We start from the raw sequence: 27,805 nt of genomic DNA, 5'->3' as shown, positions 1-27,805 counted from the left end.
AAACAAGGAACAAAATATATTTCCACAGTACTGATGGCCCTGAAGCATCCATATTATAGTACTTGTTATGCATTTACATGAAAAAAATTCCTTTAAGATACGAAACAAATACATTGTATAGACATGCTGACAACAATCTCTGCACAGCCTAAATGCAGATGCAATGCGCGTTTTACTGAGTTTTCATTCTTCCTGATCAGTAGCAGGTACAATGTTATTACATTTATACTATCCTATGCTTTCATCATGAAGTCTTTGGACACAAAATGTTCAGAATATTAACATTATTTTGTAAATCCCACACCACAGGAAATATAAGTCACATACATTCATTCACCACTAAATAAAATACTACCTTAACGTACAACTCCTTTTAATTCAGTTCTTCAGGAAAATGGATTTACTCTCTCATACTACACCAGTAAACAGTTAAAAACACCAGGCTCTCCAACTGAATTTAAAAAGAAGAATCTGATAGCAGAACAGCTATCTAATATGGCAGAAAATGGAGTATTTTGAGATTTAACTTACATATAAAACATCTTTACAAAAAGCTTCCAATAAACCCAAAGAATTTATTACTTAATATCTGCATATTTATTTTGAGTTATTACAGGAGTTCCAACAACTCCCACATCCCTTCAAAAAATTGAGCCAAGCATGAGGAATTTCTTTCAGAAAAAAAAAGGGGAGTGGGTGGATCAAAGTTGTGGTTAGATAAATTTGTTAAATTACATCATTGAAGTCCATCTTCTAGAACTTTACAGAAAACATATAGAAAGCATAACAGACAGATGAACATGCAGCATGCTTACATACTTAAAATGAAGATCTTTGAAAGTAAAGTGAGTTTCCACTATTCCTGTAGTTTTCACTCTAGTCCTGAGAACGTCCTGTTGGGTTGGAATGTAGCTGGTTTGTGCTATCCTGTCCAAGTCATTCAAGTAACTGAAGGTAAAAATAGATACTGCTTTCAGTTATTCATAAAACAGTAGCAAGATAATTACAAAGAATTACAGAAGTTCTAGGTCCATTCATTATATTGGGCTTGACTTCTATAAAATAGCTTTCTCTGAAGTAAGAAAAAACAAGACACATTATTCCCCTCAATTTTCCAAGGATTACTGAAATAAGCTTTAGAGACACAAAGATGTTTCATCTTAGAAGAAAGAGAACTTAGGCAATTGACTCCACTACAAAGAATTCTTCTTCTGAAATCCCAAAATGCAAACATGGTTCCACATACACCAACGTTACTTGCACTAACTAGAAGAATACCTTCATCTTTGCAACCTACTGAACTACAAGTTACTTTGTATTCTAAACAAAGCCCAAAATTACCCTGGATTTGGTAATATGTATGAAAAGAACAACTCAGTGTTTTGGCCAGAATTAATGTGTTCAGGAAAATAGTTCATACATAACAATTAGCTTTCTATTGAGAATTTCCAATTGCACACATTTTTTACAACAGTATACGTTGATTGCCAAAATTCTCATGATGCAGGCCAAGAAGCCCAGCATTTCTAAACACCATACAAATCATATTTGTGCTTTCCCATAGTAAACAGGGAAGGCATTCTGGTTACACTGAAAGAAGAACATAAGTTAACAATTTTAAGAATACAATTATATGGCTAGAACAGATTTCTTTGGAGGCAGAGGTATCTAAAAAACCAAAATAAAACAGATGAGGTTACCACAGGAAAGTAAGCCACCCTCCAAATGAAGTGCTCCATATTGAAGAAAGTTTATACAAGTGCTGTCTCTTAAGTCAACAGATGTGTCAATGTCAGCTCAGCTTGTTGCCATCTACCACCTGTACACTTAGAACAACTTCAGCAAACAAGTAACAATCATGCTGGAAGTATCAGTGCTATTTCTATACAATTTGATCACATGTATTTTAATTCAGCATACCTATAATTGCATTAGTCTAGCTTTAGTCTTCTCACAGCTACCTCACCTGCATGTTGTTTATTTATGTACAGTTACTCTAAAGAACAGAAGTACCTTATTTTAGGAGAAGTGAAAAACAGCTTCAAATACTACAAATTAATTCCGAACAACAAAGCTTTGAAAAATCGCCCTATGAGGCCAGTATCAGTGCTGCACCGCTCTTACCACCTTACCTCTCCCTCGATGGATTCTCTTCCTTGACTGACTTAGCATTACTTGCTGCCATCACATCTTATTTCTCACACCCCTGATTCCTTACCATTTTCTTTTTTTAAAGAAGTACCCTAGCATAGAGGACACATCCTGATTGTTGCTTTTGCTCAACACATTTCTAACAGAGACCACTAATTAACAAAGAAAATGAAGCGATGTTGAACCACAAGAGAAACTCCATTATGAACATGAAAGTAGGATCCTTTGTAATACAGATTCATATCATGTAATCAAGTTTCCTGGACATGTTCAGATACTTAACAGGTACTTCAGTCATGTTTTCGTAATAAAAATGCTATTAAAGCACCTTAAAGAAATTTTTGCCTTCCTCAAGAGGACAACTGGTCAGAACATGGCTCAAATTCGTAATTATACCACACCGTTTCCTTTCCAACCTTGAAGTCTAGTTGGAGCATTTTGACCTAAGTAGAGAACATCTTTGCCCAGATACTTCTAAATTTCCAACTACATGGGAGCAGAATTCCTCAAAAGATTATATTCCCCTTATATTCCTTTAGCTACTACTTACAAGTAAAAAAAAAAAATCTTGTTTGTCACCTAGTACTTACTAGGCAGCAGAGTCATTAAGCTGGTATTCTCTAGATCTGTTGAAACAAGCTTGAACTCCACTGTCTTTCCACAGTCTCTTGATAACTCCAGCAAGCTCTGCAGTCATAAATCCTTCTTCTGCTGCTCCAGCTAATACAAAGAGTTGACGAGCATCATCCTTTAGGATGCAAACAGAAAGTGGAGAGACAAGCATTGAGAAATACAACAGAAGTATTATGACCTAAGAACTATATTCAGCAACTGAGTTACTTTCTTAACCTGGGAAATGTGAATGTAACCAAACAAAAAAAAATGTGAAGGAAAACAATTGGTTTTAGCGTTCAGCCTAGGACATTAATTCCCACATTTTTCAACAACAGAAAAAGACTAGTAAACTAAATCTCTTATTCGCTGATAAAGCTTCTTGTGATTTGTTTGTAACTTGAACTAAACTTCTATAAAGAGAAGTAGTAACATATTTGCACTCAAGTCTAAAGTTAACCTTATTTGCTTATCAAATACCAAAAACTGAATAGTGACAATGCATACTACAGCCTCCAGGAATGCAGATGTATATTGATTGACTGAAGGAAACACATTAACCACTTAAGCCTCAAAAACCAACTTTGTTAGAAAGTGACAAATGAACATTTCTTCCCAAATCATGCATCAGGAAATATAAAAATACTTCCTAAAGCCTTCCCAGATAGATCAGTTACAAATATCCATTACTTTAAGTACTCTACAGAGACCAAGTTTTTTCTGTAATGCAATATTAAGCAAACATCAAGATTTTTAGGAGTGCAAATGCTGGATTTTAAGACTATGTATAATGACTGCCTTTGAGAGTGAGGCTAATGGAGTACAGGATGTCAATCCACCAGTCTCCTTTAACGTAATCTGACCAGTTGGCTACCTTCATCTAGTTTTGACTGAGGAAAGAAACTTAAAAATGTTAGACCTGTGAGGCACTGGAAAAAGAAGACAGCAGCTGGGTAGAGGAAAGAGGTCCACATTAGTACTCTCCTGTGGGTAGCTGCGTGACCTTGGTTATTAGCTGTATGTGATCTAGCGCCAAGGTACGTCAGCCAGAAAAATCAACATACTTGTGGCTTGTAACTACTACCCACAGCATGTACTGTTTGCCTAGTAATGAAAGTAAAGAGAACAGATGATACTGGAAAGGAGCAAAGAGGAAAAGGAGACTTCGGTAAATCTGTTGGGAACTGAACATATTTCAAGAAAGAAGAGGGTTAAAACAAGCAAATCTGTACAAAAAGTTCCTGTTCTGTCACCTTTGCTGGTCAAACAAGCTGTGGAAAAAAAACTAAAACATTTTCAGGTTAAGCACAGGAAATAGTGATTGTTCCGAAGAGATTTTCTGGGTGTAGACTTAAATAATTAAAGATTATGACTGCTAACAGGGAAATTGTTTACAAATGGATTGAGCAATACTGATATTCACAGCTTGAAAACAAAAAGCTTGCAGTTCAGTCAACTCAAGGCAAATTTGAAGAGATTTCAATGTATCTATATGTACACATATTATTTATACATATGAACAACAGGTATCTGACACATAGTTCAAAAAGTATTTTGAAAGCTAGAGTAGTTATAAATCTAAAACCAAACATCTGTCAAACAAGTTAACAGAATACCAATTACTGTACATGCATAAGACAAATTGTGGACAACTAATAAAAATTCAATGGATTGCACTAATAATTACATAAAAAATAGAGCAGATCAAAGGGCTGGACAGTCAAATCTCATGGACTGTAGTTTGAGTAATATGTTTGCATAAAGAAACCTCAATAACAACCCTGGTCTTGAATATTGTTTGTGGCCAAGGACCTACTACTTATAGAATCAGCAGATATTGAAGAAGAGCCAATATATTAAGACACACGATGGAAATAGTTTAGAAACTGACAGTCAATTCTGTCATGAATGATTACACCATTTTATACATAACATGGTTTGACTTTCAAACATATAAGATGTACTCTGTTTCAAATAGCTCCAATCTCTACACGCTATAAAATGGAGGGGGAGGGGGAAGGGGAGGTAGAACAAGAGAATCAATTTCAGCTTTTTAAAAGAACAAAACGTGAAAATAAAAAGTGGTCCCTATTACCCCCATACTCCCTTTTCTAAGGACACCAAGTACTACAGACACCACAAGTGAGGTAGTATACAATGATCAAGTCCTATTTTCATTATTAACCAACGCTAGATACTTTCCTTCAATTATACTGGAATGGGGCAGGTTCCTCTCTAGGAGTCACTATTTTTACACCACATTTCATATATGAGATGAAGAAACTGATTTAACCATCTCTCTAGCTAATTACAGCAAATCTCACCTTCAGAAAGTGGTCCACAGTCCTTTAAAGCACATTTGCTAAATGTCTCTCAAAACATAGTTTCTACTTTAGCACTGAAACATTCTGTAGGACAAAAGGCAGATACACCAGTCTTGAGACTGACCATTACTGAAGCTGCTGGTGTAACCTGTGCTCCCTTCATTCAATAGCTTCAAAAATGTTCAGCTCACTGCTTTACTATTAGTCTTATGACAGAAATAAGAGTATATGATCTTCCAAACAAACTTACTCCATTCAGAGTACAAACCTCAGAAATTTAAGCAAAATAGTCTGAATTTAAGAGTTTTCATCAGGAGTTACAATTCCAAGCTTTTTTTTGGCAGTCGAAACCAACAAAATTACAACAAAATAGAATAAAATTAAAAAGGCTATACTGTAATAATTGAGGATCAACCATACTTTTTCTTAAGTGAGACTGATGAGCTCTGAATTCCTTTTTCCATTTCTGAATTGACAATTCGCAAAAATCTAGTACTGACATTCCATAGGAGTGTTGCTCTGAAAAAAGAAATTGGATGACCAAGACCTGCCTAAGCTCAAGGGGATGGACAGCTATTTTAAGATTACCCTGACAGAAGTTTGCCTCATCATTTATACAGCTCTCTGAAGCCAAGAAACTCAGATGACTTCAAATTGGTATCATATATAAAATAGACCTCAAAATCTTCTTGTTAGTCATTTTATCTGCTAACACCTAAATCTACTCCTCCTCCGCTTTCTCTTACTATGTATTTAGTAACATGAGTCTACCATCTGGCTCTTTCCAACACTAACTGCCAGACTCCAGAGAGAACTCCATTGCACAAATAATGAACTAACATGCAATAAGACACTGCTGCTGCGCTGGAAAACTTCGGTCTTAAGGGAAGACAACAGCAAACATGAGAATAAATGTAGAGAGGAACAACCAATGAAAACAAAGCTTTTAGCAGTTATGTTTACAACTGAAGAGCTTTCAGGTAGAATTAACATACATACATAAAATAATGACTATCAAAGAGCAAAATGAAAATTAACTAATAATTCATGACTGCAAATCAGATTTAGACTTCAGATACAACTTTATGACCCAATTTACACAATTTTATGAACGTCTTCCTTATGACTACCATACATAATGCATTTCACAAGGTCACTGAAGTTATAATATTTATAAATTGCTTTTTAAGCAATCAGTAAGACTTTGAACACATGACTTTGTCCTGAATAAGGAATTTACATACTGTTTCTTATTTTTCAAGACCCTGCTCTCCTCTTAAAAGTAATTCAAGTCTTAACATTATGGAAAGAACCTAATTATGACAAAATATCCCTCTCACTACCTTAAATAGTTATTTCAATACATGAATAGCAAAAAAACTTCCTCCATCTTTCCTGCAAGACAGCCAGTTCCTGTGGCTAGTTCCTGCTTCAAAAACTGTACTGGTGAGCATTCCATATTCTCACACTGATTTCTATGGAAAGAAAATAAAAGCACTTGTCCTGAAATAAGTTTCAATGCCATTCAGACTAACAACTTTAGTGATCAATTTCAGCATTGCAGCACAGAATGTATTCCTGTTACCAGAGGACAAGCAAAAAGAAAAAAAAAACCCAACACGCTAAGCATTTTACAGAAAGATGCAGAGCATCTAACCTCCTGACCAGACATGGACATAATCAGGGTAACCACAGGTAAAAGTACAGGTTTAGAACTGTAGAAACAATAAGCTGAAAGAAAAAATTCTGTAGTCCAGCTTCAACAGGTGGAATAGCAAAGAGACTCACTCATCGGAGACTTGTATGCAGGACGTTAGATGAAATGAGATGGAAAAGCTTAGAAAAAGGTGTCCCATTTCTTGGGAAAAATCCTTAATCCACAAGGTATCATGAAAAAATAGGATACTAGCAGCAGGGCTTTGCCCATGTCTGTGCTTCAAGTAAAATAAAGTCCTCCAAACCAGAAATCAGTATGAAACAGGATCAAGCTCAGAAGCTGGAAATGTTTTAGGCACCGCTGTGCCTATGACCTAACTGAGAAGTGCAGACAGTAGCTAGATGCTTCCCTGTTTAAGCTGTGTTTTTAAGGAACATGAAGATGTCTAACTTAAAATGATCTACAGAACAGTTCATAAATCCAAACAAATGAAGAGACATGACTGCATAATTTAATGTTTTTCAGAAACTCCCTAAGACTTAGCTATTTAGTTCTCCAAATTTAGATAGAATTTGGAGAACTGTATCTAAACCAAACAGTTGTTATGAATCAACCCAGTGCCGATTGCTCTGTACGTCACCTTACCATGTAAATACCAATGGCATTTAGTTTTCAATCAAACTTTGTATTCTACAGACAGGATTCTTGGATATCAAGAGACTTTTTCAGGAAACAATAACAGAGAAAAATTGAAAATTAATGGATATTTCAGCTGGGTATCTGTGTACTTCAATACTCACAGCCCTGGTTGGATCACCAAAGTCTATCTTCAACCTCCCCATTGCTCTTATGATAGCAATAATGGACTGAATGGTGTTACTGTAGACAACAGCTTTGTACTGTTTACATTCTTCTTCTGAATAACCAGCTTCATGGATAATCCTACAGAAGGAAAAAAAATAAATTCTCTATTCAAATTTAAAAAAAAAAATATTTCTCTATCATAGTATTTCACCATACTTACTTCATTTGTTTTACAATTGTGCTCTTCCCTGACTCACCAGCTCCTGAAAAATAAATGCATGAAAATCAGTTAGAATTTAATTAATCTTTGAAAACACATTTAGTTTCTACACTTCAAATACCTAACCAATATAAAAACCTTCAATCGTGAAAAGTACATTTGTTACAAATTAATTTATAAAATCAAAATGTAAGCGTCTCGAGCTGGAAGTTTCAACATCAAGACGTTTTAAGAATAAATCATTACGCTCTAAAAAGTCTTTCCATTTCTTTTTATAGAAGTGAGCATAATCTTTACATAGTCTGTTGGTGTTTCTAATGCAAACAGATGATCAGTTTTCAGCTTCAAAAGGGTCTGAAGCTCAATTCCTCTAACTGCCTTTTTAATCAACACCTAACCAAAAACCTCTGTTATAAGTTCTTCACACTATATTAATGGTCTTCAATGTTGCAAATGAACATCTTCAAACTCTTCAGGGTTCTAGTCCTTGTAACCATCTTTTGGCCCTTGCAAGCAGAAACCAAAACAGTCAAACTAGTCTTTGTTGGAACAGATTGCATGAGGTTTGCCAGACACGCTGATACCATTCTCAATGCTTAACAAGTTACAGACAAACAAAAAAAAGCATGTTTTGTTAAAATACAAAGCTTACAAAAATAACGAGTACGTCTCTCAGCAGACAGAGGAAAAAAATGCAGTTTCTGCTGCCTGAACAACCTTGGTTTACTTTACCTCCGCTTTCTTTAGTCTGTTTCTTTCTCTGAAAAAATTATGGAACTCTTAGCGCTGTGATTGAATCCCATTAGACAAAACGCTCCCAGTTTGCCTGCAACTTGTGCTGAATTCTCCCTCTTACACTTCCTCTTTCTCAATGTGGTTTTGCAGAAGCGAGCACAATCTACACTCAGTCTACAGTTATTTCAAATGCAAACAGAACACCAGTTGTCCAATTCTAATACAACCAAAGAGAACTCTCTTCTTTAGAGGTCACTGTGACCATGAGAAGCCACTGATAAAGGCTGTATTCATCTTCAACAAAGGGCAAGAAGCGGAATTTGAGGCATTACAAGACAGTCAGCCTCACCTCGATCCTCAGACTAACTATACAGCATATATTCCTGGAAGTCATTTCCAGGCACATGAACAAAAAGGTGACTAGGAATTGCCAGCATGGATTTACAATGTGCAAACTGCACCTAACTTGATAACTTTTCATGAGGACATAGCTGATTTTGGGGATGAAGAACACCAATGGATGTCAGTTACACTGACTCTAATAAGGCTTTCGATGCCACCTCCCATGGCATCCTTGTACCAAACTGGATAAATATCAACTTCAAGGTGTCTGAAAATCTGCCTAGACAGACAGACTTCAACACTTGTGGTTGTGGTCAACGGTTTAAAATCTAACCAACTTCTAGTTAGAAGAGGCAATCTTCAGATGATACTGGGCTAATACAGTTCAACACCTCCATCAGTGAACTGAAAGCCAGGATGGAACACACCCACACTGACTCTCCAGGCAACATCAGCCTGGCAGGCCAGGAAGTGATCACAGTGGTGGAGAACAGAGGTGCTATTCAGAGGATCCCCCACAAGCTAGGGGACTGAGTTGACAGGAATTTTGTGACCGTAAACAGAGACAAATTTGAAGTCCTCCAAGTGGCACAGGATAACCCATGCAACAATACAGACTTGGGACTAATGAGTGCAGGAAATGACTGTGGGTATCAACAACCTGAAGACTCAGTAGTGGGCCCTAGTGACAATGAAGGTCAACCCCACACCAGACTGCTGCACTGGGTCTGGCTGGGATGGAGTTAACTTTCTTTACAGCAGCCCACATGGTTTTGTGCTTTGGATCTGTGGCTAAACCTATGTTGATAATACACCAGTCTTTTTGCTATTGATGACAAGTGCATGTGCAGCATCAAGGCTTTCTCTCTTTTCCACCCCATCCCCACCCATATGAGTTGGCTGGAGGTTGACAGGAGGTTAAGAAGGGACATAGCCATTACAGCTGACCCAAGTGATATTCCATACCACATGATATCACGCTCAGCAGTAAAAGCTCAGGGAAAGGAGGAGGAGGGGAGGACATTTGTGGTTACGGTGTTTGTCTTCCCAAACAACCATTGTGCATGCTGGGGCCTTGCTTTCCAGGAAGCAGCCAAACATCTGCCTTCCAATGGGAAGTAGGGAACTAATTCTTCTTTTTGCTTTGCTTGTGAGCACAAGCTTTTGCTTTCTCTATTAAAATGTTCTTATCCTGACCCATGAGCCTTCTCACCTTTCTTCTACCTTTTCCTCTCCCTTGGGATGAGGAGAGTGATCAAGCAGCTGCGTGGGTGTTTGGGTTGATCCCGGCCAACAGCTACCACTGCTGTACTGGTAAAACTGCAGTCAAGTCAAAAGAAGCTGTTATTCCCCAGCAGCCAACATTTATCATGCTGTATCCGAGTACTGCGTACTGCTACCCCACTCAACGCCCAGTAAATGAGATACTGATAAACTAGACAAAAAAAAAGAAGGCTGGTGCACATGGCATGCAAGGAAAAGCTGCACAGAATTAGGGTTTTTAAACCTAGAAAGACTACCAAGGGGAAAGAGGTGAGATGGGATATGTGTCTAATTGCTGTCCTCTTCATAAAACCCACTTAAGAGAGTTGAAGACAGAAGCAAACTTCTCAGAGGTACACAATAAAAAAAATGTGAAGCAATGAAGAATCAGAGAATAATCAATCAAAGAACGGTAGGGGTTGGAAGGGACCTCTGTGGGTCATCGAGTCCAACCCTCCTGCCAAAGCAGGGTCACCTACATCAGGCTGCACAGGACCTTGTCCAGGCAGGTCTTGAATATCTCCAGAGAAGGAGACTCCACAACATCCCTGGGCAGCCTGTTCCAGTGCTCTGTCAACGCTCAGAGGGAAGAAGTTCTTCCTCATGTTCAGACGGAACTTCCTGTGCTTCAGTTTGTGCCCATTGCCCCTCATCCTGTTGCTGGGCACCACTGAAAAGAATCTGGCCCCATCCTTCTGACACCCACTCTTAAGATATTTATAAGCATTTAGAAGGTCCCCTCTCAGCCTTCTCTTCTTCAGGCTAAACAAGCCCAGCTCCCTCAGCCTCTCCTCGTAGGGGAGATGCTCCAGTCCCCTCACCATCCTCGTAGCCCTCCGCTGGACTCTCTCCAGTAGCTCTTCATCTTTCTTGAACTGGGGAGCCCAGAACTGGACACAGTACTCCAGATGGGGCCTCACTAAGGCAGTGTAAAGGGGAAGGAGAACCTCCCTTGACCTGCTGGCCACACTCTTCTTAATGCACCCCAGGATGCCATTGGCCTTCTTGGCAATCAGGGCACACTGCTGGCTCATGGCTAACTTGTCATCCACCAGGACAAGCAGGTCCCTCTCCGCAGAGCTGCTCTCCAGCAGGTCCACCCCAAGCCTGTACTGGTGCATGGGACTGTTCCTCCCCAGGTGCAGGACCCTGCACTTGCCCTTGTTGAACCTCATCAGGTTCCTCTGCGCCCAACTCTCCAGCCTGTCCAGGTCTCGCTGAATGGCAGCACAGCCTTCTGGTGTATCTACCACTCCTCCCAGTTTGGTGTCATCAGTAAACTTGGTGAGGGTACACTAACTCTTCATCCAGGTGAAGAATAAGTTGAATAAGACTGGGCCAAGTACTAATTCCTGGGGGACGCCACTAGTTACCAGCCTCCAACTAGACTCAGCGCTGCTGATGACAACCCTCTGAGCTCTGCCATTCAGTCACTTCTCTATCCACTTCACCGACCACTCATCCAGCCCACACTTCCTCAGCTTCCCTAGGAGGATATCATGGGAGACTGTGTCAAAAGCCTTGCTGAAGTCAAGGTAGACAACATCCACGGCTCTCCCTTCGTCTACCCAGCCAGTCATGTCATCATAGAAAGCTATTAGATTGGTCAGGCATGATTTCCCCTTGGTGAATCCATGCTGACTACCCCTGATAACCTTCTTTTTCTCCACTTGCTTCATGATGGCCTCCAGGATAAGCTGCTCCATCACCTTTCCTGGGATGGAGGTGAGGCTGACCGGCCTGTAGTTCCCTGGGTCCTCCTTCTTGCCCTTTTTGCATACTGGAGTGACATTGGCTTTCCTCCAGTCCTCATGCACTTCCTGTCCTCCAGGACCTCTCAAAGATGATGGAGAGTGGCTCAGCAATGACATCCGCCAGCTCCCTCCGCACTCGCAGGTGCATCCCATCGGGACCCATGGATTTGCGGGCATCCAGATTGCTTAAATGACCTCTAACCCAACCCTCCTCGACCAAGGGAAGGTCATCCTTTTTCCAGGCTTTCTCTCTTACCTCCAGCGACTGGGATGCCTGAGGGCCAGCCTTAGCAGTAGAAACTGAAGCAAAGGCAGATCAGTAACTCTGCCTTCTCTGTATCCTCCGTCACCAGGGCACCCACCTCATTCAGCAGCGGCCCCACATTCTCCCTAGTCTTCCCCATTTGCTGCTGATCTAGTTGAAGAAGCCCTTCTTGTTGTGTTTGACATCCCTAGCCAGATTTAATTCCAGGTGGACCTTAGCTTTCCTCATTGCACTCTGCATACTCCGAAATTTCTATATTCCTCCTAAGTGGCCTGTCGCTCTTTCCATGTTCCGTAGACCACCTTCTTCCATTTGAGTTTTGCTAGAAGCTCCTTGCTCATCCATGCAGGCCTCCTGCCTCCTTTGCTTGATTTCTTACTCATGGGGATGCATCAACCTTAAGCATGGAGGAAGTGATGCTTGAACAGTAATCAGCTCTTTTAGACCCCCTACTTCTAGGGCCCTAACCCATGCCACTCCTCCAAGTGGGTCCTTGAAGAGGCCAAATTTAGCTCTCCTGAAGTCCAAGAAGCTGCAGCACAGTTTTACAGAGGTATAAGGGTGGGCAGGGAACCTATCCCCACGGAACAGGTTAAGCACTGCAACTGATTGTGCAGAAAGGAAGTAGAAACTCAGCCTTGGAGATCTTCAAGATTCAACAGGACATGACTCTGAGCAATCTTATCTATTTTGATGTTAGCCTGGCTTTGAGTGAAGGGTTGAACTAGATGACCTCTAGAGGTTTCTTCCATCTTAAAATATTATTTGATGTCAGTATAACAGAATATTTCAACATTTTGACTACTGTATAGTGATGTCTGTGGGATACTCCTCCGATTCAACCAAATATGTAGCTTCATGACAGGCTCAAGCCAATTTAAGACTGGCTGCCAAAATTTGTCCCACCTCTTCCCAAGCACTACTACTGATGTGGCTAGACTTCCTTTCCTCCAACACACAGTATAATGAGTGCTAGCACCAACAGAAGCTAGTGTGCTGCAGAATTAAGTAGCTAAGAAATAGAGCAGGTCTGTCAACATCAATCTAAGATCTCTTAACACCATCTTTAGCTGATGTCCAAGTAAAAGACTTATTTTTTTAATAAACCTGCAGGCTTCTTTATAGAGTAGCAATAATTCTCAGACTGTGAGCTGCCATGAAAGTTCAATATCAGTATATTAATATAAACTGAAAACAGAGATACCAGTACAAAAGTCATTTGCTATCATGACACATGAAGCATTTATAAGCCAAATTAACACCTAATCTGTAAATACCCAATTATGCACTTAACCACAAATAGGTGACAAAAGTTTAAAGGTTAGCTTTATTAATGAAATTACCATAATTTGCTTTGGGTTAATATTTTTATAGAGATAATTTGAATAAAGTACATATACCTGCATTCAACAGCAGTTTTGGAGATAAGAAATATTACTACAGCATTTAGTTTACATTACCCTGTGAAGTGCTCTTTCTGTTAAAAATTGCCACATGTGACTAACCAAGCAGGTTAGCATCAGGGCTAGTTACAGTCTCACAATTTAATTATTTTATAATATACTTTCTACTCATTTTTTCCCCGAGTCAGATACGCATGTTTCTCTACAGTGTTAGAATTCTCATGTACCAAATACCTAGAATTCTCAGTAACATAACCACACTCCTAATATATATGAAAAATAATTAAGTCGTTTATTACTAACATCAACAGTGAGTTCCTGGATGATGCATTCCCCTATTTTATTTACTGGAAAATAGAAACACTTGTGCTTGCTTTGTGTTTTGTTTTTGTTTTGTTTGTTGTTTTTTTTTTTTAACTGCATGCTAAAATGCCTGCAGCTTGCCTAATAATCTTTGAGAAACATGCAAGAAAATTACACCTCACTCAATGTCCCATACTGAAAGGAGATTCTTTTTTTTATTGCACTCCTGAATGTAGAGCTCAGCCAGGTTTTCTGATGGATGCATTTGTAAAATTTCCTCCTTTATTTCAGTGTGAATAAGTTGTCCATATAGCAAAATGAGAACTAACTCTGGTTTAGAAAGTTTGAGACAGGAGCAAGCAGTATTAAATATTTCATGTGACAGCTGCATATAAAATGTCAGAGCTAGCTGTACTGTCACAACCAAACCCTACCCAAATTTAGACAGACTTGAGTGTATATTCCTCAATCATCTAGTAAAGGATACTATTTATGGCCTACTAAAGTGTGACACTTGATTTCAGCTTCACTACTGCCAATAACTTGAACAGACAGTCTTACTGGCTCACTATTTATGTGCAACAAAAGATGTTCATAAAAAGACTTGACACTTCTGCTCAGAGTAGAACAGCAGTGTATCAGTTGCAAATATGAAAGAGTGGTAGGGAGTTTTTGTTTGCTTACTTTTAAATGAAAGTCTAAGCTAACTACTAGGGCATCACTTGGACAAAAGAAAATTTTAATAACTGACAAGTGTTTTCATCTCTCTTGCACATTTTGTGTCCTTCGTGTGCTCCTCACGAAAAAAAAAGAGAGCAACACTTATCCTATGAAAATCCAATTTAAAGCACAGAATTTAAAAACTTTTATTCACATAGTTCAGTGGAAATATAACTTCAACCAAGTCTAACACTCTTACTACACCTGCTTGCCAGAAAGCAGGTGGATCCTTGTGCTTCATTACGTAGACTGACAAACTGCAGAAGCAAAGCATGTGCAACATGTCCAATCAGCAAAATTTAACACAGGAAACAGCAGAACTGTGTTTTCCCCCATAGAGTCTACTGTAATCTGAAGGGTCTTCGGCTTCAAAGTTTAGTAATCAGGCTCTACCTTCACATGTCAATACTTCCAACAGCTAGTACTGGTGGTATCCCAAGCAGCCACTCACCTGGACCCAGCATGAGTTATGACAGCACTCAGTGAAACCATACTTAGTCATAGGCCTGGGTTTACGTGCTAACCCTGCTGCACCATCCACAGCACACTTAATGTCAGCTAAATAAGAGGGACTAAATTTGTACTACAATTTTTCTTTCAAAGCCAACTTTCAACTTTGGAAGTACAGAGAAAGAACAAAGCATCTTCATGTTCAAGTGTCTTAAAAAAACAAACAAAAAAAAACATTTAACAGATCAACCTCACATTTAGTATTCTGAAGGAATTGAGTCGGGCTAGCAAAGCTCAGATAAATTTAAGAAACAGCTAAAGCAATATTTCATTCTCCAAGCTGCTATTTGGCCAGTTACACACAAACTGTCTAAAAAATATTAAAAAGACAGACTCAATTGGACTGTAAGTTCTTAAGGGTCTTTTCCAACCTAAATGATTCTGTAAGTCTATGACTCATTACTATGAAATTCTAGTAAACATCATTTTAGACACATTCAATATTCTTTTACTTTACAAATGGAGCAGGTCTGTGTTTAAAAACAATTGAAATAAGCTTTATATAATTTGATTAAAAAGAACAGGTCAGCAAAAATGTTACTTTAAACTACTCAGAGTCTCATGATTTCTTATCCCACACACTGTTGACATAGCAAGCATTCCAGAACTACAAATTTCTGCAACAAACGTTTTATGAACCCAAGCACAGTTACTGCTGTTTATAAGTGCTGAGATCTTAATAGTAACATTTTCAGCTTGTGAAGCATTTGCTGATTGTTTACTGAGGAAACTAATCAAAACTAAAACAAAAAGCAATGCAAACTTCACAGTCATAGTATCCTCCTTTGGTGGAAATCAACTGTCAAGTACAACAGTTCCTAATAGCGCAAATATACTCCTCGCAACACTAACACAGACAAAACTGTAGACTAAATTTTGGGAAAAAAAAATCTAGACGAAGAGTTGGATAAAATATAAAGAGTGAAATAGGGCTGGCTTTGAGCCACAAAGCAAGTCCGACAAGGGAACACAACCCACAAACAAGTGGAATAGTCTTCTGTGTCGCCAGAGAAGAGCTGAAGTACGGACAAGAGAAATTAATACTAGACTTTCAGTGGATACTTGTCAGCTTTTCAGACTGTAAAACAGGAGACTTGCATCAGATTAACTTAAACATGCGAAACAGATGCATGCAAAACATGTGAAATTCAAAATATAACACACTGACTCGAAAATTGTTAGATTCACCCACTGTAAAGTTCTCTCCCAACAACTCTTGTACCCAGTCTTCTATCAGATGTTACCATTTCACAGCAGAAGACACAAGGTGAATGGTGCCTGTTCCTCACCTGCCAGTGGTCACAGCACAAGCTAAAAGGCCAGGGATTTCTACTGTTTCTGCTATGGGGCAAGTAATCTCTTATAAAAGCACATACCTTAGAAGTATAATCTCTTAAATCTATCACCTCATGATACATTACCAGACATGAGACTTACAGTGGAATTCAAGCTGCTAATCATTGTTACTATATTCAAAATACAGCAGTGCTAGTACAAGAAACCCACAAGCAGTGGAAATTTGTTGCTACACATCCACCATACAGGCTGGCCACTAAATGAAACATCCTCTGACACCAGCATCCACACTGCTGTATCTCCCTGCAAAGCATATTGGTTTGTCTTGCGTCCCCACTCTTTTTGAAGCCACTCAGCAGTTACACTTCTTATCCAACACCATCTTGTATTCTTCTAATTCTGGGGTTGCTGCTGCCACTGACAGAGTTTATGCTCCTTGTCCCCTTCCTAACTGTTTTCATACAGTCAAAGGTTGACAGTACTTATTCCCTATAAGGTGGCATTAGTCTTGGAATTTCCATACCTAGTAGAACTTGAATGTGCCAAGAAACTTTGAATGAGTGATGAAAGAAACCGTGTGAATAATATCTGGAGTAAAATGTTTCAGTAACTTAGCCATGTAGTAATAGAGTGTGAATCCTAGATTACATTACCGGTTGAAACCACAAGAGCGACAGATTCTAAAATTACGACACTGACTCAGATAAAAGATCTGAGATAATTCTCATGGTTTCAGTAGCTGCACGCTGGCTTAGTCCTGCAGAAGAAGTACCATTTAAATACATAAGCCACCATCACTTTTGTAAATTCCCTAACAAATCCAGAATTAATTATAATTATTTCTTTCCTAGCTCTTAGTAGATTGTTTGAGATCAACACTATACAACAAAATAATCGATATATAGAAAACATAATTTAATAAAACCATTAATAGAAAATACTACCTCAAGAAGCAATCACACATTAACTCAAGTTAGCATCCTGTGTGTTTATTCAGGTCTAGACCTCTAATAAACTGCTTTAAGTTTCTTAGACACTTAGGCTACTACTAAACACACAAACAAGATGAAGACTGTATTATAGAATCATAGAATGCTTTGGGCTGAAAGGGACCTTTAGAGGTCATCTAGCCCAACCTTCCTGCAGTGAGCAGGGACATCTTCAACTAGACCAGATTCCTCAAAGCCCTGTACAACCTGGCCTTGAATGTTTCCAGGGATGGGGCCTCCACTACCTCTCCGGGCAACTTGTGCCAGTGCCTCACTGCCCTCATTGTAAAAAATTTCTTCCTTATATCCAACCTGAGTCTACCCTCCCTTAGCGTAAAGCCATTAGTCCTTGCCCTGTCGCAATAGGCCTTGCTAAAAAGATTGTCACCCTCTTTCCTATAGGTCCCCTTTAAGTACTCAAAGGTCACAATAATGTGTCCCCACAGCCTTCTCCAGGGTGAGAGGTTCCATCCCTCTGATCAACTTTGTGGCCCTTCTCTGGACTCGCTCCAGAAGGTCCATGTCTTTCCCGCGCTGAGCGCTCCAGAGCTGGATGCAGGACTCCAGGTGGGGTCTCAGAGTGGAGCAGAGGGGCAGAATTCCCTCCCTTGCCCTGCTGGCCATGCTGCTGTGGATGCAGCCCAGGGTATGGTTGGCCTTCTGGGCTGTGAGAACACATTGGTGGTTCATGTCATAATTATGTTAATATGGAAACAATGAAGAAAAAGTATGGTTCTGTATTCAGTATAACCTCTGGTAATCAATGAATTCTAAAAAATAAAGCTAATGGTAAAACGAGTAGAGCGCACATCCATTTTGCAAACCTTAAGGCAAGTTTTATTCACATCTTTATCTTTAGAAGTACGAACTGAGTTTCCAGCTATTTCAAATTTTCTATTAGTGCTTAATATCTTTTTATGACTTATGAAATCTACTTTTTTGCTTAGAATTTGATGCATGTGATAAGGAGACACCTTAGCAGAAATTTTTATGTGCAATTTTATGTGCAATACACTTGAATGCTTGCAGCTTTCAAATATAAATTATATATAGCTCTTCAAAACTGTTGTTGTATTTATATTCCTAAACTGTTTCAAATTATTAGCTGTACAGTAACTGGTATATAGTACAAACCCTTTTATCATTATGCACATCACTTATAGCATAACCATATTATGGACTCATTGTCTTACTATAAAGGAGACCAGTACAATCCCAAGTATTGTATTTCAGAAACTCTGTGAAACATTCAAAAGGAAATATGGTACCTTAGAACTGAATTTACTTTTTTTAAAAAAGATTTATCAGTTGAGAACATACAAGACATCTCTTAAAAACCATTATCATTACCTTACAGAGGGACAGTGCCATTGTACTTAAACATCTGAAGCATTTTCTCAAATTAAGATATAAGCAAAGCTTCCTTTGTGTGAGGTGCCAAACACAGCTGGATCGTGACAAGCTGAGACTCAAAGGTTTAGAAATAAACCCCTTATGTCAGAAATTAAATAGGGGAATGGATACACATCTGGAGATGAAAACCACATAGTAATCATGCTTGCAGCCTGACAACCATATGCCATACCACCAGCATCTAAAACATTTGTGGCTCCAGGTTTATCTAATACGTCAATGCTGACAGCAGCCTGGTAAGATTACCAGTTGACTACTTCAATGTATCAAAGACCAGCCTCCACACTACCATACTGTAAAAAATTTGGGAATCTCATCAAAAATCAAAGTCCAGAAACTTGTTAGTGTTTCTAATGGAACTTCACTAACAGCAAATAAGTGATCTTTTCTTCAAAATTAAAAATCATATATAAATTTGTTACTTACAAAAATTGAAGTAAAGGTGGTTATCTTCCTCCACACATCATAGTATGCTCAGAAACAATTACTGCATAATTAAAGACCTTCTAGAACATGAGTTTGAGTGGATATTGTATCTGACCACACTACACACAAGACGACCACACTACACACAAGACAAAGGCAGAGTGCTCCAACAAAAAGAACTACCTCCTCTGCTCTTAGAATGTTTACCAAGATAGTTACTGTCAATTTCTGCTAACAGAGTACAGCATGCCAGACCTCCAAATATATATCTAATAAACCTCTAAAAGCTCAGCGTGCCCTGACGTTTCTCCTGACAGCATGGTTGGCCTTCATGGCCTTTTACTGTTCACTGAGCTATAAATATGGTGTGCAAAGATTGTAGGTTCAGTGAATGAGATACCAGAGAGAACTGCTACTACTAAGCAAACTATCTTTAATCACAAAGATACTTTACAAAAAATTCCCCGCTGCAACACAGGCATGCTTTATGCAGGTTATTCTGGTGAAGAGATACAACAAGCGAACTTGGAATTCACAGTATGTTTTCACCTTGGGCTCCAGTTGCAACTGCTGCTGTTGTATTATCTAAAGTTGTGGCAGATCCAACTGTCCCTGCTTCCTTGTATTACTATGCAACTGTACAAAGAGCTGGGAAAAATCAGAGAGCAAGGTGCATGCATTCCTGTCAAAACAGGAGAAAGATGTCTCATGTAAATCTCGGCTGGTTTTGTTCAAAGCTCTACTTCTCATGTAACACCAAGGTATTTCTCACAAATGAGACAAATGGATACTGTCAAAGTTTATACCAGGACAAATGCAGTTATACTAAAAGTCAGCCCATTATTGCAAAAGTAGTGCAATAAACTTTAGTCCATGTAAATTATCAGTCTTCATCCATGCCTAACTTAACAGTGCTTTTCATCTTGTAGCCCACAGACTAAGACCCACAAAAATAAGGAGAATGACCATATTGACACTTGACCTAAATTCACTACAAAAAGGTCTCCAGATCCAAAGGACTTAAAGTGACACAGACTGAAGCGTTAAATGAAAAGATCCAGCTATTCAGACCGAACTCTTCTTCGCCTCTCCCCGTTTTTTTTTCAGAACTCTTATTTATATTTGAACCAGGAAAGAAAATTCATGTGTATACTCAACCATATTCTTTTGTTACATGCACATGCATTTTTCCACACAAAACTACCTACAAGCAGAATATTATTTGTGGTTAACAAACAATACTAAAAGAGAAATCTGGCTTCTTTAAACAGACTTTGTATTTAATTGGTCTCAAATTAAACTGAGAAAGCTTTGAAGTATATAAAAATTTCAACCCATTCAAACAGGCAGTTGCACACAACAAGCCCAGAAGCAAGGAATATGACGTACCTACATAAAGAGCAGCTTGTCAGGCCTCAAACAAGTACGTTGTCAAAGCCTGATCTAATTCAACCCCAAAAGGCCCTATGTTCCAGAACAGCAGACAGAGAAAATAACCTAAGTAGTCTCTCATCTAGGAATTAAATGACATCCTTCGCTAGCAAACACTGAGGCACTAAAGCACATTAGGAGGAATCCCTGTTAATGTCTAAGAGCTTTAGATAGCGTATAATGGTTTTGCTAAGAGTTTACTGGATTTATTAAGGATCAGTAACTGAATCTGCATACAGCCGAGAAATCCACTTTTAAAACGCTTCAAGAAATATTTAATGCATCAAGAATACAGAAAACACTTAAGTGAGATTTAGCAGCTTATTTTCAGTCTATCCTTGTACAGTACAGCACTGGTAGATTCTGAAATCCACAAGCATTCAAAATAACATTTAATTAAATAAAATCTATAAATATGCAAGACAATTCTTGTTTGCTCCCAATTTTGTTATTGCAAGACACTTCTCTCCAGTCATAGCAAACTTTAAAATTGCATTCCAATACTACACTCATTCTGTTCATAATACTAGTATAACTTCACTGTTATAACTGGAGACTAACGTCTCCATTCTCCTCCCTGCATTCTTCACAAAGTACTAGACAGAAGAGGATTCCGCCTAGTCAAGACTATGACCTGTGAGTTAGAATAGCATAAGGAAACATAGGTCTGAGACTCTTGGACTTGGAACGAAAACAAACTCCTACCTCCATTTTCTTATCACGTACCCTGCTTAACACACCCCTTGAGAAAAGACTGACACTGTCTCCTATTTCAGCAATGAGGTTTTGAAATAAGTGGGTTTTGAATAGAGATTAACATGCCCACCAACTGGACCTCACAGGTGAACACAATTCCACATTATTCCTACCTAACCTGATTCTACAGTAAACTGAGATGCAGAAATTGAAAGAATCCTATTCTGCACCCTTCCAGTCACTTCTATGCATTTCCAGTACTCCATTCATATACGTAAGGCATGTATCTCTGCTCCTCATCACGCTTTTATTCAGGTCCTCACCAGACCATTATGAAATACCAGTTACATCAACCACTCTAGCTGCAAACTAAGTCCAAACAGGACAGCCAATTCAACTAGTAAACCAGCACAAAGCAGAATGAAGCATTTAAAAGTGGCAGGGAGAGGGCAAAACCATTCAGCCAGATGCTGCAAGAGCACTCCCTTTTCAGCAACACAGAGCTTCTTGAATGGCTCAACTGCTTATGTCACTACAGTATTAGGCAACACACACTGCTTATTTCCATCATTCTGATATGGATTTAGAAAGTAGGCAAGAACCTCTTCAGTTTTACTGAAAACTATTAAAAAAAATCCCAGATATTCAAATGTCCTTACTATCATGATGGGTAACAACTACAACAGCTTCATTCGTGTAAAAAAAGCAAAATATAGTTGTATGCAAGAAATTATTTTATCAACTTTGCAAAGGAAAGATGGAATAAGGGTAGCCATTTGAGTCCAACAGTATTTTCATTTAAGGGAACTGACCATATTAAATTCTAGAAGATATAAAGAATTATAAACCTGCCTCACAGCTTCAGCAGGAATTATCATTACTTTTAAAGAAGAAATCAACATACTGTAATCTGTTTAGAGCAATGATTGTAAAGACTTCCTGTCCATTCTGGTTGCCTAGATACTGTTATATTTCAGTAAAGATTTAATCAGGTACCTTTGCCAAGTGTATTACACACTTCAGACGCAATACTACATTTCTAAAACACATATATGAAAAAATAATGTACAGTTTATTTCATAAATTAAAGCACTGTATATTCAAATGGTGTTGATTCCTTTCAAGAAGCACCTTTACAAAAAGCATTTTCTAAATTTCATTGTCAATTTATACAGGCACATACAACATTGTTGTTCACATGCTTCTCTATATATAAATACATAGCACTCAAACATATAGATATATGTCAACATCGCTACTTCAACGACCCTTCAATTGCCAAACTCAGGAAAGGAAAGCAATTTATTTGCCTTTCACATGTTTTAACAACAAATCCCTTATTTAAAGAATTGGTTCTTAAATGCTCTATCTCAAAATAACCCCACCAGTTGAGACACTGATAGAATGATATGAAGACATATATTGAAAAATTACACAGAAATACAGTTTTAAGGAAGGGGCTAGCCATCAATTAAACCAAAATGAAATGGAAAGTCAAAATTTTACCTCAACTGATAACATACTTTCAAATCAAGAAATGATGCATATAGGTATCTGTGACACTAGGTGATTTCCAGGCCATCTTGTTGGGACAGCATAAACAGATACATGATCCTTTATCTCCTGTTACATCTTCAAGCTACAAGTAATTCCAGAGATTTTGAAGCTGGCTGCACAGCTTGCAAATTCCAAGGGCAAAGCCATGATAATGGGTAACTACTTCCAAATCCCCAACTCGTAACACTTTTTACAGCTACACCGTGAAAGGGTTATGAACAAACAGCTGCAAACATGGATAATTAGTCTATGACATCATATCATTCCTTCATTTGCGACCCTGATTCTCATTAAGAAATCTTATTTTGTCTTATTTTGTTTTGTCTTGTCTGCTCACACTCAATGGAAAAGAGAGCAAAATACATTTAGCATTAAGTGATGATTTCGAATCTTTTACTGAAACAGCATACATTCCTAGCACACAAGTGTCTCAGTAAAAAGAGTTTATTTTTGTCTTAATCATCTAATAAATTTCAGTATCTCAATTATCCTTCCGTTCAGAAATATCACTAAGCTAAGCCACTTCAAAAACCCTGCATTTTTCTGAATAGCGCACTCAAAACTTGTTGCTCTCACAAGTTCAAAGTTCTGATTTTTCCAACTGCTCTCCATACACCTTACCAACATAAGTACTTCCTTTTGGATACATAATCTCTCAGGTGAAGCCAGCTAAGTTCCATTTACAGAATAAAAAAACCCAGTAATTTACACAAAGCCTCAGGTAACAGTAGGACATTGAGCAAACAAGGCCAATAAATAGAACAGCTGACCTCAGTAAAGCTGGACAATGATGAAGAGTCAACCTCAGAAGAGCAAATTTTCATCATTACAGGTTCTCCTCTACACATCTTGGAAAAAACTTTTAATAGGTAATTATCAAGTCAGTTTATTTCAGCGTTTCCATGGCAGAAAAATCTTCACACTTACAGAACATCTTAAATATCTCTACTCTACTTCCAGTTTCCTACCTTGACATTTGTTAGACAGCATATTACAGGAAAAACTGCAGACATCCATCCAGGTCAGCAGCAAAACCTGACTTCAGAATTTCATGCCCACTGAAGCTGGACTCATGGATTGGTTTCAAAATACTGATCCAGAATTTAGCATGTGCCAACTATTCAATTATTCCTTCTCAGAGGACCAAAACAACTACAGGGTAAAATGTGGCAGCAAAAGAACAATCCCCTTTGTCAGTATGATTATATAAATGAGCGCAGTGTAGCTCTTCATAACACAAAGGCCGAGTTCAAGTTGTGCCGACACAACTATGCAAGGAGCCATTCTGTAAACTTTAGTTCTGAAGGTAGTCAAAAATAACTTCACAAAAGGAGGTTAGCTTAAATATATGATAATTTCAATAATACAATCTATAGAACTGAAGGAAACTGTCATATCAGCACACTAGTGCTACAATAAACTGTGCTGCCAGAAAAAGTAGGAAGAAACTAGTTAAGTCAGCGTGTTACACAACTTATATGTAGTCTTGAGGCACCATCGACGCTGGGAATGAATGGCTTACTAAAAAGCACCTTACCAGAGTCTGTTTGGTCTCCAACCAGGAGAGGAAAATTAAAAAAAAAAAGTATTACATTGTTTTTAAAGGACAACTTGAAGGAAAATAATCTTTTAAGCTTTAAATGTTTATTGTCTAACTCTTAATATAAAAAAAAAGCTTAATGCCCAATACAAAAGATAAGTTGAAGTAATTTTTATATATCCATAATGACACTTTTTAATGAAGAGCCAAAAAAGCAAAAGGTGCCATTACTGGTATCATAACATAGTACAAAAACATATGGTTTCTCTTTAGCCCCTTTAAAACAACATGTACTGAAGTAAATTTTTTCTTAAGAATGTTAAAGAATTAAAATCACGAGACAATCATAAAGTGATTTTATAAAGAAACTTCCAAAATGAAGATTTAAAATAATGATGCAACAGATGACCTGAAATCACTAAAGATAATTTGTATTGCAGTGAACAAGTCTATGTACACATTAAAAAGCAATATTATGATGTTGTAAATTATAACACCAACATTCAAACAGAAAGAGACAAGCACAAAAGAGCAATTACACAAACACAACCATAACTGAATAACCATGTTTTCTATAGATCCACGAGCTTCCTTTCGCAAAAGCAAAGTGGATTATTACATTATGGGAATATAGTAATTTTTGACTTTTTCTTTGAAATTATTATTGTATTGAGTACAAAGGCTTGAGGATTTCACTGACCTAACTACAAAGTCAGATATAAAAGTCCACATAAATAACATCCTGATTGCCAGAGACCAACTGTACCATATTGAAGTGCAAGAGAGCTCCCAGTTCAGAACACCTGCTAAATCTAAGCAAACAGGCAGAAAGTTCTGCCGGGAGGAGGAAAGTGTGGGGGTATGTGGAACATACAAGACCAACAAGCAAAAAAACCGAAAAGACCCCAAACGTTAAACACTTCTTTTATGTATCACAAAAGAGCTTTTAAAGAAGATATGAACTTTGTAAATATCTATAGATAGTTGTCTCCGAAAGTGAGACAGGAAATATTTCATCAGGACTTACAAAGATGAGGTCAACCTCTCCGAAATGTGCAATACTTCTTTCCGAGAACAAAGCTTTTTTTGAGAGCTCTCTTAAGTTTGGTCTTTTTTGCCTGCAAGTGTGGAGAAAGACGATACTCTGGAGAAAAGGCAAGAGAAATAATGGTACAAACAGCATATATATGTTTTTCCAGTCAAACGCACAGTCAGGTCTGGATGAAGGCAGGTATTGCCAAAGACTGTGAGAATCATGCTGTTGAAAAAGATGAGTATGCAGTGGGAGTCAGCTGACTAAGCAGACAGAAATATGCAGGTCTGTATCAAAAGCAAAGCAGCCAGAAAAAGATGCCCAAGATGCGAAGAGGTAGAAGAACAACTGAATAGAAACATCTAGTTACTGCCTTAAGGAACAGGAAGAACTGCAACGAAAAAAGGTTAAGAGCAGTACTCTGTCTTAAGTTAAAACACAGATATCTTTAAGGATGTGACCTGCCAATGTTCCAGTACACATCGCAAGGATTTATTCAGGAATGAAAAAGTGGGTCTGCTGGTCTTGAGTATGTAAGTCTCTACTGAACTCAAATCTGCAAACGTAATTATCCAGGAAGAAGACACATAATTACAATTCTCAAATACAGGGTCTGTGACCTCCTGGATGCCAGGATCCACTCCTAAAAATGTTTAAGGCATATCTACTGCCTGTTTCATTCAAGACACTAACAACCTGAACACTGAATTTGCTATATTAGGTGAAGAATGTGATAATCCACAAGCCAAAGTGCTAATCCTATAAACTCCTGCTGCCAGTTTGAATGTATTCACAAAACCTGATGAGTTAACCTCATACCAGAAGGCTTTTTACTAAATGAGGTACTGCCTGTTCTCCTGCAGTTGGCATAAATCCAGTCTTAGGTGGTTTAGTCAATTCAACAGAAATGTACTTGCAAATCCACACCTGATCTGGATCACATGTATATTAATGCATCTCACAGATCAGTCACACAGAACCACCATCTCCCAGCATGATCAGAATTACATTCATTCTGCAAGCATCACTGGAATTTTTATTTGTTGGACACTAGAAGTTAAGATGAAGAACCATGGAAGAGAAAAACAACTTGGGTCTACTGCTTTCTCTGCTTGGAAGCCTGCCAAAATACACACTGCTTTTCAAAAACCTTGCTTGCACTAAGTATATGATCTTATCTATAAGAAACAATAGCAACAAAAAAATATAATAAAAAGAAAAATTACCTCAAAGAATTAGGAAACAGAAGTTTAGGAACTGTCAACTTGACACAAATATTCAAGTGCTTAAGGAAAAGTACTTTTCTATGTCAAATTTTTAGTGTTGGACAATATACTAGACTGCACTTGCAGTTTTTTGTTGAGTTCTGATGAAATTTAAGTATCTCTCTGCCACACCTCAATTGAAAATAATTTTAAATTAAAGACGCTTGATTAACTAAGGATTTACAAAAATAAAATCACCAAAATCCATGTATAAACAAGCACTTTCCATTTGGCTTACAAACTACGTGCTCAAATTCAGCTTACTTTTAATAAAGAGGATGGCGCTCAAATTTTCCAGAAAAGGTTCTCCTGCCATTGGGATAGTACATTGAAGTGCACAGAATTACATGGTTAAAATACTATTACATACAGATATTGTCCAGGGATAGCACATTGAAGTGCACAGAATTATATGGTTAAAATACTATTATATACAGATATTGTCCAGAATCCAGTATTCTTATTCCAAGAACTAATACATGACCTGCAGTCAAATTTCTACAAAACGATGCACCAATTTACAGATATGATAAAAGAAGTTAAATAATCCATGCCAATAGCATTTTGCACAGCTTAAATATGTCTACTTCTTCCTAGAGACAGGACAGGAAGATATAAATACAATCTGGATCGGTGATATTGTTCACAAAGTCATGGTTTAGGTACAACAATCTCACATCTATGTCTTAATTAAATAACTTCAATTTCCTGTTTTAGAAAAATCTTTAGAAAAGCATACAATGGAATAAAGTAAATGTAAAGGCTAGAAATAGACTGATTTTACAAATACATCTTCTCTTATTTGAGCATTCTAGCTCAAGCTTCAGTAGAATTCTCTAATCACCACACAAAAATACAGTTTTTAGGGATTATGGAATAAATCTGTCTTATTGGGTCAACAGGTATACAGCTACATGCTCTTTTTCTACATAAGGAAGGTATTTTCGATGCCTCTCACACACTGTATTTTCAGGGTGGCAGACCACAATTTGTACTTTTCCTGTTATTTCAGTATCTTTTTAATGGAACAAGCCCATAGATAGATGTAGGAGTACAACCAAGTAGATTATAAACTATGACACATGGGCTGAACAAG

The 27,805-nt window shown here is 38.0% G+C and overlaps 1 protein-coding gene across 1 annotated transcript in view; it reads right to left on the bottom strand.

Annotated features, from left to right (window-relative positions):
* The window catches only part of GNAI1 (G protein subunit alpha i1), a 39,439-nt gene that overhangs the window by 9,081 nt on the left and 2,553 nt on the right, over positions 1–27,805 (bottom strand). Inside the window, exons 2-5 of the mRNA XM_075427966.1 lie at positions 7,769–7,811; positions 7,545–7,686; positions 2,742–2,899; positions 820–948 (exon numbers count right to left, since the gene is read on the bottom strand). Coding sequence (XP_075284081.1) covers positions 820–948; positions 2,742–2,899; positions 7,545–7,686; positions 7,769–7,811 — 472 coding nt within the window. The remainder of the gene's footprint in view (positions 1–819; positions 949–2,741; positions 2,900–7,544; positions 7,687–7,768; positions 7,812–27,805) is intronic.

Source organism: Opisthocomus hoazin, chromosome 8 (assembly GCF_030867145.1).
Source record: "Opisthocomus hoazin isolate bOpiHoa1 chromosome 8, bOpiHoa1.hap1, whole genome shotgun sequence".
Classification (NCBI taxonomy): domain Eukaryota; kingdom Metazoa; phylum Chordata; class Aves; order Opisthocomiformes; family Opisthocomidae; genus Opisthocomus; species Opisthocomus hoazin.
This window is presented reverse-complemented; position numbering and strand designations above follow the sequence as displayed.